The sequence below is a fragment of the Neodiprion virginianus genome, chromosome 3, assembly GCF_021901495.1.
Source record: "Neodiprion virginianus isolate iyNeoVirg1 chromosome 3, iyNeoVirg1.1, whole genome shotgun sequence".
Classification (NCBI taxonomy): Eukaryota; Metazoa; Arthropoda; class Insecta; order Hymenoptera; family Diprionidae; genus Neodiprion; species Neodiprion virginianus.
In genome coordinates, this window is record NC_060879.1 from 19,190,496 (window position 1) to 19,205,996 (window position 15,501).

Sequence of the window (15,501 nt, forward strand, 5' to 3'; positions counted from 1 at the left end):
TGAAAGCAACCGAACTATAATTACAGTCCCGATCGATTCTGGTACGGAGGCAGACCGATGAATGCATATATATTTAACACCTATTAAAATCGGCAATTTAAATCAATAATTTTATTTTCTTCCCGAATTATAAATTGAACAATTTGTTCCAGAAAAGGGGAATAATGAGTTGAATCACTCTATTAACAATTATATTATGGATTCCCGCTGCTGTGGTTGAATTTGATAAAAAGGAATTATGGCTCAAGGATGGGACTAGATGTACACTGTCTAACACAAATTGTTTTGAAAATGGTGGGTCATATGCTTTTCGGGTAAATTCACCAACGGATGACTGCAAATTAGACCGTTACGACATTCTTTACACTGGACCAACATTGAAAATTAAAGAACCCCAAGAAGATGGATTTGCATCAGACATTTACACCTACTCTAATGAAAAAACAACCTTCGCTCTAACGAAAACAAAGGAATTTAAAATTTGTGGATACAGAATTATTCGTACGGAACATCCTGAACATTTCATCGTCGAAATAGAATCTTTCCAATCAAAGAACACGGTAAGATTGCTGCTGAACGACATCATGAAACAGAAATGTGCCCTGGAAGAACAGGTACTACGAATTACTCTCACACTCGACATTCACACGCCGAACGAATTTGCTTTTAATGTTATGTAGGGACCGGATTGCATGGCTGTTCGTGCATGAGAAACGATTCGACTCACCAAGTGCGTTCCTGTCGTGGTAACTCTAAGGAAAATAGAACATGCCATTGTTACATGTCCTTCTGAAGTACTAGGGAACCAATCAGGGGTTTCTTCCGGTTAGTTTCTAAATTCTAGCAGAGAACCCCGTTCAACAGATTACAACTTCAGGTCTTACGTTCAACAAGACAAAACTTGAGATCTTGAATTCAACGAGACCACTTCAAGTTTTGCGTTTACATGGTACATTTCAGTTTTGCCGTGACTGGTTCAATTCCATAAACGTCTCTCGTCCTTGTTTATAAATTTTCGAAACTTACAATTAACTAAATTCTTTGATTTATCTTTTGTCATTTTGCACACATTGTAAACTTACATTTAAATGAATTCTTCGATTTTAATTTTTGTTATCGTTCATATAAACTAATCACGTCCACTTAATAAGCATTATTTTCTTGATTTTTTGTGCTACCTTAAATCTGGCTTGAATAAAATTCATTCAATAAACCACTAAAACCTTATAAATTAGTAAGCAAAAGACACTATTCAACCTCCCGCTGAGCACGCGGAGCCGCTCACAGCCCAAACAACCAAAACCATCGTAAGGTAAGTAACGTTCCATTTAAATTTAGCGTTCAACTCAGGTAACCGTCTAACGTATCTCTTTCTTTCGGATACACCTATGGAGTGAGTTGAGATTTTCGTATAATTAATGGTCGTATAATTAATTATCGAAAGCTATTTCATAGCCATTGTTTGCTGCACATACTTTAAATTTCATCACCCTTTTGAATTATTAGCACCAGAAAGTTTGTAACACCCATCCTTCCATACTCATACATCCATTCGTATAAACTAGTTAACAATCCTTTGGTTGTCCGTTATTTGGATTATAACAATTTTATCAACTTAATAAAAATATTAAATCTAATTCACAAGATATGACAAAATATGCTTGTCATTACGTTCTACGTCGAGTTCAAAGTAGATGATAAGGTGAATTTCGTTGAGTAGTACTAGTTGAATGTACTTTTTTTTTGTTTGTTTATTTGTTTTTTTTTCTTTTTTGTTTGTTTATTTGTTTTGTTTTTGTTTGTCCTGTTTTTTTTTCTTACAAATATAATATAATTCATATAAATTGCAGTTAAAATTGATTCAGGAGACTAGGAAATTTGATACCTGCGTAAATGTAAACTGCTACATGTACCTTTGATACCATTTAAATTTTCTGGATCACATAAGACGAATGCATTTTTTCCAACCACCTTTGTAATTTTATATGGTCCTTGATGTATGTGGAAAAACTTATGAGTTACTCTATCAGCTGCATTAGATGGTAGTGGCGCCTTTGATAAAACTAGATCATTCGCATCAAGAGTAACCTTTGCTTTCGCTTTTTGTTGCTTTTGTCGATTACGAAAGTTCATTAACAACCTATCCTTAGCTATGATAATTTTAGGTTCATGTTTCGCCTCAATATTGTTTGGAAATGATGTAATCTTTTGAATTTTATGAACAGGTTGTTTTACCAAAATGAAGTTCCGAAGGGCTATATCCCGTACTCGAGTGGGTCGTTATATTTAACAAATCGTAGATGTTTGAGATGTAATTTGCCCATTCAGTATGTTGTTCTGAACGTAAGGTTCCAAAAAGCCTCCCTAATTCTCTCATAACTTTTTCCGTTGGATTAGATTCAGGATATCTGATACTTCGAAAACACGTTCGTATACCTGCGTCGTTTAAAGTTTTTTTCCAACTGTGTGAAGTGAATTGTGTCCCATAGTCTGACAGAATTCGTATACGTCTTGAAATTTTCGGTACGTATGATTCTAAAATTTTCTTTAAACTAATACGAGTTGTAGCTTTTGTCACTGCATATAAACTCGGATATGTATTTTCAGAAATTATCTAAACTGCACGCCTCCTACAGATTGTGGTAATGGTCCATGATAATCGATAGTTACTGATTCTCCTCGTCTAACAGATTTAATCATTTCACATTCTCCTTCCATGGTTTTCGATAAAACTTTAACTCTCTGACACAAATCGCACGTGTTTACACATTTCTTGATATCTTTTAACATACCTTTGCAATAAATAATTTTGTTTTAGATATTGAAAAGTCTGATATTAACCGGGATGACCCATTTTAGCGTGAGTATGTTGGATTAGTTTTGTAATTAAAAAAAACACGGTACTACTATTCGCCATTGGTTATTTTCGACATGATGTTGAAATAATATTTCATTGTGAAGTTTCAAATGTTCATCAGCAAATCTTTTGACATATTATTTAGTGTTTTAGATATTTTCCTCTTGTAATTTCTTTATATTTTTAAAATCTCTGGTCAAAGTTTGATCCAAAGTCAGATCATAAATAAGATTATGATTCGTATTTACACTGCTTACATTTCGTATATCAGAGTATGATTCAAAGTTTTTCCTTAATATAATCAAAAGTGTCACGACACGTTATTGGACCTTGATTTAACGCGCCGATAGTCAGTTTAATTTTTGTCATTAATTATTATTATTATTATTATGATTCGTTGTTTGTTAATTATAGCCATTAGACCTTTGAATTTGTCCAAAGTACTTAGGTGGCGGAAAATTTGTGTTTGGCAAAGAAACATTAACAGATGTTGGTACAGTACTTGGAAAATTTGCATTTTTAAATACCCCGTTGTATAGACTGATCTGTTAATATTTCGGTTGCTCGTTAATATGACCTTGTTTATTGATTTCTCTGACATTGTACGAATTGTTGCTATAAGACTGGGAATTTCGAGATTTTTCACGTTCTCTCTCTTCACAGGTTAAATTTAACCGAGCGAACAGGGTTCCAACCTTATTATTATCCGAAAAATCAATTGCAACTAACGATTCCCTCAATTTAATCGGCATTTGTTGAACAATACTATAATTTATTTCGTAGTCCGATAACTTGGGTTCAAAATACTGAGCTTCTTTAGTTTGTTGTAAAAAATAAATTTGCAAATTATTTTCACTCCATTTGAATTTATGCACAGACCAACTATTCTTTTCCCTGATTCTTACAGCTACGGAATAAAATTCTTTCAAAAATTCTGTTTTTAAAACATTCGTAATCGTTCAACCTACTTTTATTCTCATCAAACCAAATTTTAGCTCTACCATTCAATGCGTCGTGAATAACTAATATTTTTTATTCATCTGGTACATGTTTTAGATCAAAATATCTTTCTAAGTCATTTAAAAATTCTCTAGGATTCGTGTTATCTTCTCCAGAAAATTTAGGTACTTTTATCTCTATTTGAAATGATTGCAGGTGGTTTATCAATGATCCTACTAACCTTCCTTCTTCTTATTGATTAGCCAATTCTTGTCGATCAATTTGATTTAATTTAAAATACTTAATTCTACCTACACCTCTAATCATTCACACTTTTGCTAGCTTTCGAGCCTTCGCGTTGGACGGCAAATTATAAGAATTTTCCGAATTTATTTTATTAAATTGCGAGTGAACTATGTACCTACTTTATGAGGTATGCCAAACGTAACACGATTTCTTTTTTTCTTGTCTTTGTATATAAATATAAAAACCGAGCCGTCCGTAAGTTTAAGATTCATTCGTTCATCCATTCCATCATTCATTCATTCCAGGTGTAAATTCTTTCAACAGAGCGGCACATTGTTAAAATTGTAAATAATTGTCTTTTCATCGATACTCTTGACTCTCGGATTTTAGTTCATTTATTTTGTTTTTTCCTTTTAAATAGTCTCTCTTTAATTTTGACGTCGTTTTTGGAGTTTTCATTTTCTGGGTTTGAAATGTCTATCTCGATGGTAACTTTACTTCCAATAACGCGTTAGTGACGATCCTCGGTATCTGATGTTCCGTCACTGAGAGATTATAAACTCGTTACCTTGTTTCTCCAAGAGAATTGTTGACCGAGAGACCCGCTTCTTATGAAGATAGATGAAACCGGTGAAGAAACACACCACGTGTCCAACTCCGTGGGTCGAACTCTCATCAGCCCTTGTTTTGACCATTTAGCGGGTGTAGTCGAAACGTTACACTGTTCACTATCTATGAGTAACAGAGCTAGTCTCTTGACATTTTTGTCTAGTCGACCAGTTGATGTCTTGACCCGCACAGTCCTATAAGTCTTGTTTGACCTTCTGGATATGTTTGCCACGTAAACAAACGATTATTCGTAGTAGCTGGAAGGTCCTGATTAGGTAAACTCGCAAGTGAATCGCCAATTAGGTAATGAGAGGGAGCGCGTGCAGTTAGGTTATTGGGATCGGATGATAGTGGAGTCAACGGTCTTGGATTTAGAATCGCCTTCATTTCAACGGCTAGAGTATCCAATTGTTCAAAGGTAAACAGCTCTGAGCCGACTACTCGTTTTAGATGATGTTTAAATGATTTCACCGCTGCTTCCCAGAAACCACCGACGTGTGGCAACCTAGGAGGGATGAAGTGCCAAACTGGTAACAAAGGTCTCAAGGAGACGAAGAGATGTATTGACCCAATGCAAGGTGATCGTAGAATTGGACCAAAAAATTGTTCGATCTATTTCGACACTTATGGTTGATTTTACCGTTGAACATAGATCAGCCAGAAGCACCGCTGCGCACAACTCTAACCGTAGAATTGTTTGCCGGGTTTTTATTGGTGCAACCCTTGATTTTGCACAAAACAGCTGAACCCGAACGCGTCCGGTGAGATTAGATTCATTTATGACGGCGTGATGAGGTGAATAGAGTCCGTCTGTCGATTCCCCGTTGACTTTGACCATGTGTTACATGTTTCTTGAAGTGATCTTGACACGCGGCCTCTTCGTTTGACAAGTGTTTTGTGGCATTGGTTTCTTCAATATCCCAGAATCTACTGGTGTCATTATTCCGACATGTGAGATGACGTTTCATATTCTTTTTATTTGGCAATGGAGATATGTCTTCGCCGATTACCCAACCGATGACTGTCTTATGCAAGTATAGACTGGATTGTTGTACGGTTGATAATTTGATTTGACCGACACAGAAAATGGACAGAAGCATTCCCGCGCCTAATAGTACCCACACAGGCGCTGGCTTTTGAAATTCTGGGCCGGCTAGTCGAATATTCGATGAAACAGTCAGTGATTGACGGATGATTTATTGATCTGGGGAGATTGACGTAATCCTTGGGACGGCGAGAATGTTGATAGTTTTTTGATTGGAGTTGTTAGTAGATTTGATATTTGCGGTAATCCAATGCTTGGCTACCGTTGTAAGTTCGTTCAGAGCCCCGATTCGAATATGGCGACCTCTTCTCGGTAGCCCTAATACCTTTGCAAGTGCTTCAGTGATGAAGTTTGCTGTGGAACCTGTGTCGATGATCGCACGACAGGGAACGTTCAATGTGTTTTGATTTTGTATGTAGAGTAGAGCAACAGGAATGACATTGTCAGTGAAGGAACGAGTGATGTTTCTGACCACAGATCCGGCAGGTACCTCCCTTACAATCCTTCGGTAAGTGATCCTTGCCGAGACAGTTTCCACATAGGGATACTATATTAGCCAATTGACACCGCTGTTCCATTGTTGCCGAGAGAAAAGTCTTACGTTCGTACACCGAATGCATTTCCCGACACATCGGACACGGATAGATCCTGACAAATGGCGTTACCGAAGAAGTAGCCGCTGGCGTTGATGAAATTTGATTACTCCAAGTGTGATTAATTGATTTTGACTGCGTCTTTTTTGAATATTCCCGTGAAATTTACGGCGTCGTTGACGCAGCCTGATGAGAGCTGGAAGCCGGCGTGACAGAACGGACAACATTTCAACTGCTTGCTGCCTGACACTCTTCCATTTCTCGAATCAATTGACGCATTTCTGCTAGGACAGTGCAATGACGTTCCCTCAAGGCTTCTAATTCGTCGGAAAGTGCGTGCAGTTCGTTTAAATCCCTTTTCATCGACTGCACATGTATTTCGTAGCTTCTTTTGTACTGCTCACAACGGGTTTCGGCCTGTACTTGAAGCCGATTCAACTCTGACGAATTCACCTGTTCTACGATGATTTTGCGACGCGTGACTCGCTTCTTACTTTCTGCACGTTCGCGTTTACGAGTGACCAAGGTGTCTTTCGGCATGGTAGATTATTTGTTTTGAAACGAAATGGAAGGGAAGTATGAAAGGGAATGGCGATTAACAACACGAGCTTACCGTTCAGATGCCTTCTTTGAAGAGACGTCTCACACTCCTCGTTTCTCGTCACTTTCGTTGCCTTGATCACCTTGATTGTTGTGCTGATCTTGATGTACAACTTCACTGAACTTAATTGATTTAACACTTGTGCATTAATTGACACTTTTTCACTGAATTGATTTCGTTAATTGATACTAGAGTTCGGATTTTATCCGGCTCGAAGGGCCACAACGTATTTTTCCGCACGACACTTTAGTGGAGTAAGGATTTTAATCGGGGATTATTCGTTGAAACGATTTTTGTAAAACCAAACTACTTCTTTACACGTTGAATACAAAATATTTGGTTACAAGATCACAAGTTGTATTATTCGTAGTAGTTTATACATTTAAATCGTTATTGCAGTGACGTTGATATGTTGAATTTGTCAAAGATCTAAATAGTTGTTTGTTAGTCGGATTAACAAGTAGTTGACTTGAGGACTTGACGCGTACTGACTGTACAGTTTGACGTCTCAACGGCAACTGACTTCTCAGGTAATGATCGAAGAAGGTATTTGGAAGATTTACGGAAATGTGAAGGGGGCAGGAGCTTGTTGATTGGCTGATTTTTCGTATTGGTCAATTATTTTGGGGCGTGGAAATTTTGGATTGGTCAAGAACTTTTACCCGAAGTGTTGGCTACGGGAGTGGAAATCTTTTATGTAGGAGGAAAATGGGAGCACGCAGGTATGTCAACTTAATTGAACAATACGTGACTCTTCCGCACCTTATCGTACCTAAAGTCCAGGCAGCCAATTGAGTGTTGTAAATGGGTCAGACCCGTGGTAATTAAGGGGTAATAAACCGACGCTGAAAGTATCGTATTACTGACTCTTCGCTTATTTAGTCATTGTTCGATATGTCTTTATTCTCTAGGGTCCTTTACGACCGGACGTACATAACGAACGTGCGGGAAAGGATCTACCGAGGCAATTTTCACCTAAACTAAGGCTCACAATCAGTGGATAAAATGCCATGACCCTAGTATTCGGAAGGCTCCTCCTTTCAATTACCTGACACCCATTAAAATCCGTTATTAGCATGTTTGGGGGACCCCTTATGAGTCATCGTAGAGTTCACATTACAATTACGAGGTTCAAACGCAGCTTGACAACCTTCGTCTTTGCTAACGGTTTTCCAAATTTTTTCACACGCAAACGAATTCAACTTAATTGTTTGGTCCACCCGGATAGCGCAGATGCAACCGACTGTCGTTGCTAGTCGTCACCGTCCTCTTGGACAGCTCATCGTCTTCTTGTCAGGCTTTCACTAATCGGTTCGGGATGAAAACCGTAAGCGTGTCCTCCAGATCCGTCACGATTTTATTCCCAAACTTCGTCTTAACTCGACGAATTCCGCTTACTCGATCATCAAAGTAGGTTTCAAGATCTGCAAGCTCCTTCAAAGGATGAAACGTCTCCAACCGTGCTACTTCGTTCAGTTTCGCAAAATCCGTGATTCCAAGGGTTAATATGTATTTGACCAAAGTCTCTTGTTGGACGATTCAGTTTGTACACGTCAATTATGCACTCACGTGCCACTACTCTGAATGCAGGAAATGGGGAGGGTTGAATGTTTCATTATATAATTAATTGATTGTAATAGATATGGGGAAAAGAATCTGAGGTCTGGAGGACGAGACATGACAAAGAAGCTTGTTTTGAATTTAATCAATATCTGATTTCCTTCTCGACTTGTATGTATTTCAAAAATTGTAATAGGATATGTTTTTTAAATTTCTCATCGAAGTATAAATTAAAATTGAAATTTCGAAAAATAGGATCGCTTCAATTTCGGGTAGATTGTGATATAAAAAAATAAAATAAAAATAAATAATCCAACTTTGGTATCTTGTCTGGTTTTGAGTAGCGAGTACCATTTGCATTCTAAACTCGATAAAATTTCTGACTCATAGGGATTATTGTTTGTCATCAAAGTATACTTGATACTGACGATAAATGTAGAAAGATTCTTGAGTGAAAATAATCTTTATTTTTTCAATACTTATGTAATTAGCAATTTTTTTTAAATGTAAAACCTTGACTGAGGAAACATACGTGATATTGCATGAAAATAATTCATCAGTGATCAATATTTGGGGAAAATATGCTACAAGAATTAATGCACGTATCTTGTGCTAATCAGGACAACATTGGAAAAATCGTTCAGTGTATGCTGCTTTTCGTACTTTCAATATTCCTAACAAATTCTTGAATCTCTAATTGTACTTGTTCCTGTACATCATTACCTATATTAATTCATGTATCTCATGACGATTTCAAAATTGAGACCATTTCGGATTAGTTGCATTAAAGGAGACTTCTCAACACCGACAGGTACGCCATCGAGGTTTTCATTACCTGTAAGAACAAACAAATTGTCGATTCGGCACGATAATAAAATTGTCAGCTTAGACTATAACATGTAGTATAATGGAGAACGAAAGAATGTCAATTTACCGTTAATACTATACCTTCGTTTATGGTATTTTAATATTTAGCAAATATTCGACACGCTTGATGCTTTGTTTTAGTATATAGGGCAGGGATGAGACTGCTTTTATGGGTCAGAAATTGTCGTATCTGTCAAATTTAGGTACAGTAAACACAAATGGTGCAATCAACTGTTGAACTTCCTATGCATGAAATTCAAATAAATATACTCAAATATAACACAAACTGTTGTTGTAACCATTTTTAGTTGTACCGAATGATATTTCTTTGCATGAATAAAATATTTCTTCGACGAAATTTGACCGCCATGTCTAGTAAAGTCCATCTATAGACTATACATTATAAATAAATCCTTTCGCGTTGATATACAGAATGTAAAAAAATACATGTCACCGTTTTACCACACGATTCGCTAACCTGACATCTGTGAGGATAACCCCATACATAACTTCGCAAAAGTGACTTTGCCCCTGATATTATGGTTAAATATACAAAACATGTATTATTAATCGAATTAGTTTTTATTGAACAGACCACAAAAAACCATGAATCGTAATCGAGTTCGTGCCACCAAAAATTGTCCTTAAATTTAAGAAAAAGCCGAATTAATTGCAAAATTGAAAATCAATTCATCAATAACCGAACGAACGGATCATATTTTGCAGTATCAATAATCGATAACCTATTTGTTTATTTACTAGCCACTACATATCAACTCAAAACGTAAAAAAAAAAAAAAAACTGCTACACTAATTAACGTTAAAATAACATCGATATTTACCGTTTCGTTTAAATGTGAATTATTCTTCAGAAAGATCATTCTTGTCGGCTAGTTTTATTAGCATCCAGCTCAATCACATGCAACTCGAATTACGTATAGGATATAATTTAGGAATGAAGGCTTCCAAAAGTTTATAATAAGACTGAATCTAGTCAAATTGAGTGTGTGTGCGTGTGTGTAAGCTCCTGAGCATTATCTGAGGTGATAAGATCTTGGGTGAAAACAATCGCCATTGCATAAATGCACCAGCCGACACGCTCAGCAATCCTGGTTGTTGGTGAGTGTATTCCTTGGTAATGCTCGTTTTTTTAAACAAATAATAACAAAAAACATTTGTCTGCGATGCTAGGCCGCTTAAAGAATGCACATCACAATTCAAAGGAAAATGTTGTGCAAAAATATGAAAAAATAAATAATTTAAACAAGGGTTGAGAATATAACGATCCTAATTATGAAGAAAATTAAAATATAATGCGATGGCCTAATGTCGGCGCCAACTGTCGGAGTGATTTAATTCAGATATTCGTAATTGTGTTTCACTTGAATGATTTAATGAGTTCACGAGTGAATAATGTTTATAGAGATTTGTCGTGCAAGTCAGGCTGTCAGAGATATCGTTGGAAAAATTATTTTGCAAAGGCTAATAAATATTCGAATACGGGAATTTGAATAGGTGCGAAACCGAATCAGCTAATAAGACTCAGCCGATTGTTTGGTACGACCGGATTAACGCTTCTGAAGAAGAACGTGGAATTAACGATCTTGGTTGAAGCACCGGCGTTCATTTATACTTGCTAAGCGGCTTCTCTTTCTTTGTCGCATGCTATTTTAGCTCCGAATGTGCCAGTATCTGTAATTTTTTTTTTCTTGTCGTTTGCGCAAATTTAGCTCTCTCAATAATCTCGGCTTATTTTATATTACGCTGCTTTCTCACGCTTTCTTAATCCAATTTGCTAATTTTATTTGATGTATCCGGGTCTACTTCTCGTATTTACATCTAAATAGTTTAAATCCAGTCTTATCTATTTAGTAACTATTGGTCAGCGTCGTTTTTGACTAGATCGTTTGGTAGTGTGTCGAATTGGTAATGTATTATCAGTATAAGCAACCGACTAGACTAACTAGCTTAAGAACTCGTTTGTACATTTCAAATACGTTTCACAACAAACAATAGATTCTGATTCCAAAAGTCTACCAATTGAAATTTGCGAATCGTCGGTATAAAATTAACCAGGATTCAGTTTATCAGAGCAGCAATTGATGAGAAGCGCATTCAGTTACGCTAGAAAGTTATGTATCGATGTGTAACAATTATCCGATCGTGAGCTTTAGATGAAATAAAGTCTTACTACTAAATCGCACAGACCATACGTCAAGAATTAAAAACATCCAGCGAACTCACATTTGCAAAACTGCCCATAGAAAATATGTAGAATTTTCCAGCCGTCAGTACGAGCGGCTTCTGAGACCTGGCCATGCATATGATGAGCATTTTGGCATGAACCGATGACATGTCGTACCATCGACATGCGCTTAACGCGTCATGTACTTTAGTACTCTAGAACCAACAATAATCGAATAACATTTGCCAGTAAATAACGTTTCCATGATTAAATTAACGTAAATTGAACAAGTGTATTTCACCGTATCCACTCGATGCTTTAATAGTTAACTAGTTAATATTTTTCGAATACCTCTTGGACAAGACGTTCACCTACGAAGCAATAAACGAAGATGTAAAGTAACACACATAGGATGTACAAGGTAACACTGAAGAAATCTGAATTTTGTTCTCCCTCAGCGTGCTATAAATCAAATTAGACATATGATGTGGTACATCTTTTTCATAAAATTTGTGTCAAGCTTTAATGGTTGAACAGAAATTCGGTAGATGAGCACCGTATTACCGCTAAAGCGTAGTAGAACAGGATACATATGAGAATCATTCCTCCAAGAAGTTGACCCAATAAAATAACATTGTACACCTCCTCCAGAGTCTGTGTTATTCTAGAGTTTATTAATAGTTGATTTACGTACTTAGTTTTATCTGTAGGCTTGTCAACAGTTTCATCATTATTATTAGTAATTAAAATGATGAGACTAATATTTTGGATTCACCGTCAAAGAACTCACCGTATCAGTCGCACGTGTTTTTTGACAAACGTTTTTATTGCCAGACCACACTCTTGACCATCGGTATTTATGTCGCTGATTCGTTCCGCAAGGACGGACAGTTGTCCACACACGTGGACTGTCAAAGTGACGATTAGAGTATTGGGGCCAACGTATCCGAAAGACGCGATAAATACGAACGGAAGTTGAGCGGCGTATGTCAGTGAGTAAGATTTAATGTTTGACACGTCATAGAATATATACGTGTGGTACGGCAATTTTAACTCCATTGTTGAATTTCCTTTCACTGAGACAGCAATTGCATTTTACCATCTGCGGTATAAATCTAGGGCATAATTCAGAGAAATGTGCTGTGACGTGCATTTCCGGCGGGTCTGGGAAAAATGTTTCACGGCACGGACTTGACCGGGATTCGAACCCGGGACCTTTCGCTTTCCGGGCGACTGCTTTGACCACTAATTTATCCCTGGCGCTGCAAAAACTCCTTTCCTCCATACCGGTACGGGGATTCGAACTTTATTGTCAAAAACTGTACCCAAACTTTAGCTCGAAATTCTCTATGTAACACGCGTATATCTATCAAAATAGTTGAAGTTGTTTTCTTATTCATTTTGATCACGACTATCCAAGGATTTTGACGTGTCTATACCAATATAAGTTACACACTGAGAGAAATGTTTAGTTCCGGTTACCGCTCAGTCCTTAACTATTTTCATTTTTTACCACAATCGAAAAATATAGTCCTAGGTATAAAGTAAAAATTAGTTATCCAGCCTTTACCGGAAAGTCTAGTATCCGTTGCTATTCTTTTTCGTTACGAACACTGTTACTATATTTTCTTGCGAGTGTTGCGAAAATTTAATGCTTGTGCAACAATAAACTGACATCAAAGCCTTGCTTAACTAAAAAATTAGAGTAAACCGAACAAACTGATTTTGCGTTGTGATTACCAAGAAAGGATCGACAATAGCGCAAAATGGTTAGGCGTACCTCGTTTTTCGTAATTTCAACAATATTCAAACAGTTTTTCTAACGATACGTGTTCTACTGAATTTTTCTAGTTACTATAACAAATGAAATTTTTCTGAGAGAAAGACGCGTTGAGAAAGTGACTTACTGGTTGCTAGCAGACCAACGAGAGGTGCCAGGTAATAAGTAACTGCCGTAGAGAGTGTCAACGTTACTGCTACTGCAACGAATACCCGGATCTTCTTATAGTTGTCTAGAAGGACTTTTTTTTCCAGAGTTGTTTTATAATTTATCTCGACAAAATCTTCGTTAACCGCCCGGATTACTTGTCCCAGTTGCCGGCTGTTAACACGTAGAAGAATCACTTGAACCAGGATCGTCGTGTACGTTATATTTTCGGATAGATTCGCCACGACGTGTTCAAAATTTTTGCCGAGTTTGTAAAGGTCTACGTATTCTAAAGTCACATGAATCAGTAAACAAATTAGACCGAGGGTAAACCGCGTGTCGTTATGACTGAGTGGCCAAAGACCCAGCAAGGATAGAAGTTTTTCGTTCCATTCTAGAAGTTGAACCGCAGACGACATTTCCATCTAGAGAGAAAAGAGAGAGCCGTCGACAAAAGAAGCGTGAAAAATGACACTCGTCAATTTCTCAAAAAAAACATCCTTCGTTACAATGAAACTGAAAAAAATCTTGTACCATTGTTTTTACGCCTGTGCCTAGAATTAAATTAAAATCTTTGATTTCCAAAAAAATAAAGTACCACAACTATCGGAGGATCGTCTAATGCGTGTTGCATTAATCGAATGCTTACCTTAATCAGAGAATCGGCTTGATTTATTGTTACTCCTCTGAGAACAGCAATGAACTGACAAAACAAGTACGCTGCGCCTCAGAGGTAAACAATTGCAAAGCCCTGATAGGTCGATGCGAGCGAATCAAACAGTGAGATTCTAATCGATACGGCATTTCCGAATTAATGAACGTATCATGGATGCGCGTGATGCCTCGACTACGTGCACAGCAAGTTTCGTACACAGCTATTGTACCGCTTTCATTCGCTCACCCTCGGAAATAGCCCATATTTAATTCATGGCTGCAAGAACTCGAGCAGCTTTTGTATTTGTTGGCATCTGCATTTACGCCTAGACATGCTCAATAATTGACTCATCTCATCGAAAAAATTATACATCTGTCACATTGTAATACACACCTCAAGCCGCGTAATAACTTTAGCAATTTGGCGAGCACGAACGCTGCAATCTCGTGGCGTAAAACAGCCAAATATTTTTTATGAGATGAGTCGTTACAAACTGATTTTGCGTTGTGATTACCAAAAAAGGATCGACCATAGCGCAAAATGGTTACGCGTACCACGTTTTTCGTAATTCCAACAATATTCGAACAGTTTCTCTAACGATACCTGTTTTACTGAATTTTTCTAGTTTCTGTAACGAATGAAGTTTTTCTCACACGTGTTGTTACGTTCACGGTTTTTCCAGAGCCTTGGCTCCTGCAGCCCCGCTACTGTGAGCTGATTGTCCTTTTAGTGAACGAATTTAAATTAATGAAAGATTGAATGAAACTCCTATTCAATATTTTCCCTGTCCAATTAGCTGTTTCTGTTTGTCAAGCCGTGCGTCGGGTCATCGATCATGTTTCCTGGTATTATCGTTCGTGCTGAAGCACAATATCAGCTGGATATCACAATGTGCAAAAATCAAGTTGATCCGTTCATGAAATCGAGAAGTATACATTTTAGTTGCATTTTTAAAAACAAATTTTCACTCAAAAACTAGCAAACAACAATCGTTGGGATTTGTGGAGTTATATTTTATCATTCGGTATAATATATCCTAAAAAAACGAAGAAAATATAAGTTTGGACAGCTAACTCATGTATCATCCAGCTACGGCTTTTTATCGCATATCGCATTCTTAACTGTATTGAACTTACATCGGATTCAACGTCAATTAACGGCGGCAGCTTCAAAATCAAAACTTACCTACGTAACGTCAGACACGGTATTTCAATAACAATAAATTAGGTCCGATTTGAGGGTATAAAATTTTTGTCTTCCTGGGTAGCGATAAAACATAGATTTGACAAGTAGATACACACTTACATATTATGGTGGGTTCTTCTCAGTTTTTTGCGGTGAAATCGATTAAATACGCACGTATTTTCCAAAAGATTAGGCAAATCGTAGCAAATAGAATAACTTTGAAATGCCAATA

At 37.1% G+C, this 15,501-nt stretch overlaps 2 protein-coding genes across 2 annotated transcripts; both read right to left on the minus strand.

Annotated features, from left to right (window-relative positions):
- Positions 1 to 8,968: 8,968 nt before the first annotated feature.
- Positions 8,969 to 12,561, minus strand: LOC124301577 (odorant receptor 4-like). The gene is made up of 5 exons (XM_046756799.1): positions 12,293 to 12,561; positions 12,067 to 12,166; positions 11,854 to 11,964; positions 11,562 to 11,717; positions 8,969 to 9,285 (listed from the first exon to the last, which is right to left on the minus strand). Exons 1-5 carry the CDS (start codon positions 12,559 to 12,561, stop codon positions 9,235 to 9,237), a joined length of 687 nt encoding a protein of 228 aa, XP_046612755.1. The 3' UTR covers positions 8,969 to 9,234.
- LOC124301575 (uncharacterized) lies at positions 12,528 to 13,854 on the minus strand. Its single transcript, XM_046756798.1, has 2 exons — positions 13,410 to 13,854; positions 12,528 to 12,617 (listed from the first exon to the last, which is right to left on the minus strand). Exons 1-2 carry the CDS (start codon positions 13,852 to 13,854, stop codon positions 12,598 to 12,600), a joined length of 465 nt encoding a protein of 154 aa, XP_046612754.1. The 3' UTR covers positions 12,528 to 12,597.
- Between the last annotated feature and the right edge of the window lie 1,647 nt (positions 13,855 to 15,501).

Bases quoted from the DNA above. Each gene is read 5' to 3' on its own strand.
- LOC124301577 (XM_046756799.1), bottom strand. From the start codon at position 12,561: ATGGAGTTAAAATTGCCGTACCACACGTATATATTCTATGACGTGTCA. The intron at 12,167-12,292 runs GTGAGTTCTTTG...AATAAACTCTAG, and splicing joins AAACACGTGCGACTGATACG to AATAACACAGACTCTGGAGG. The intron at 9,286-11,561 runs GTGAGTTCGCTG...TTGTTCTTACAG, and splicing joins CTATGGGCAGTTTTGCAAAT to GTAATGAAAACCTCGATGGC.
- LOC124301575 (XM_046756798.1), bottom strand. From the start codon at position 13,854: ATGGAAATGTCGTCTGCGGTTCAACTTCTAGAATGGAACGAAAAACTT. The intron at 12,618-13,409 runs GTAAGTCACTTT...ATTATGCCCTAG, and splicing joins CGTTGGTCTGCTAGCAACCA to ATTTATACCGCAGATGGTAA.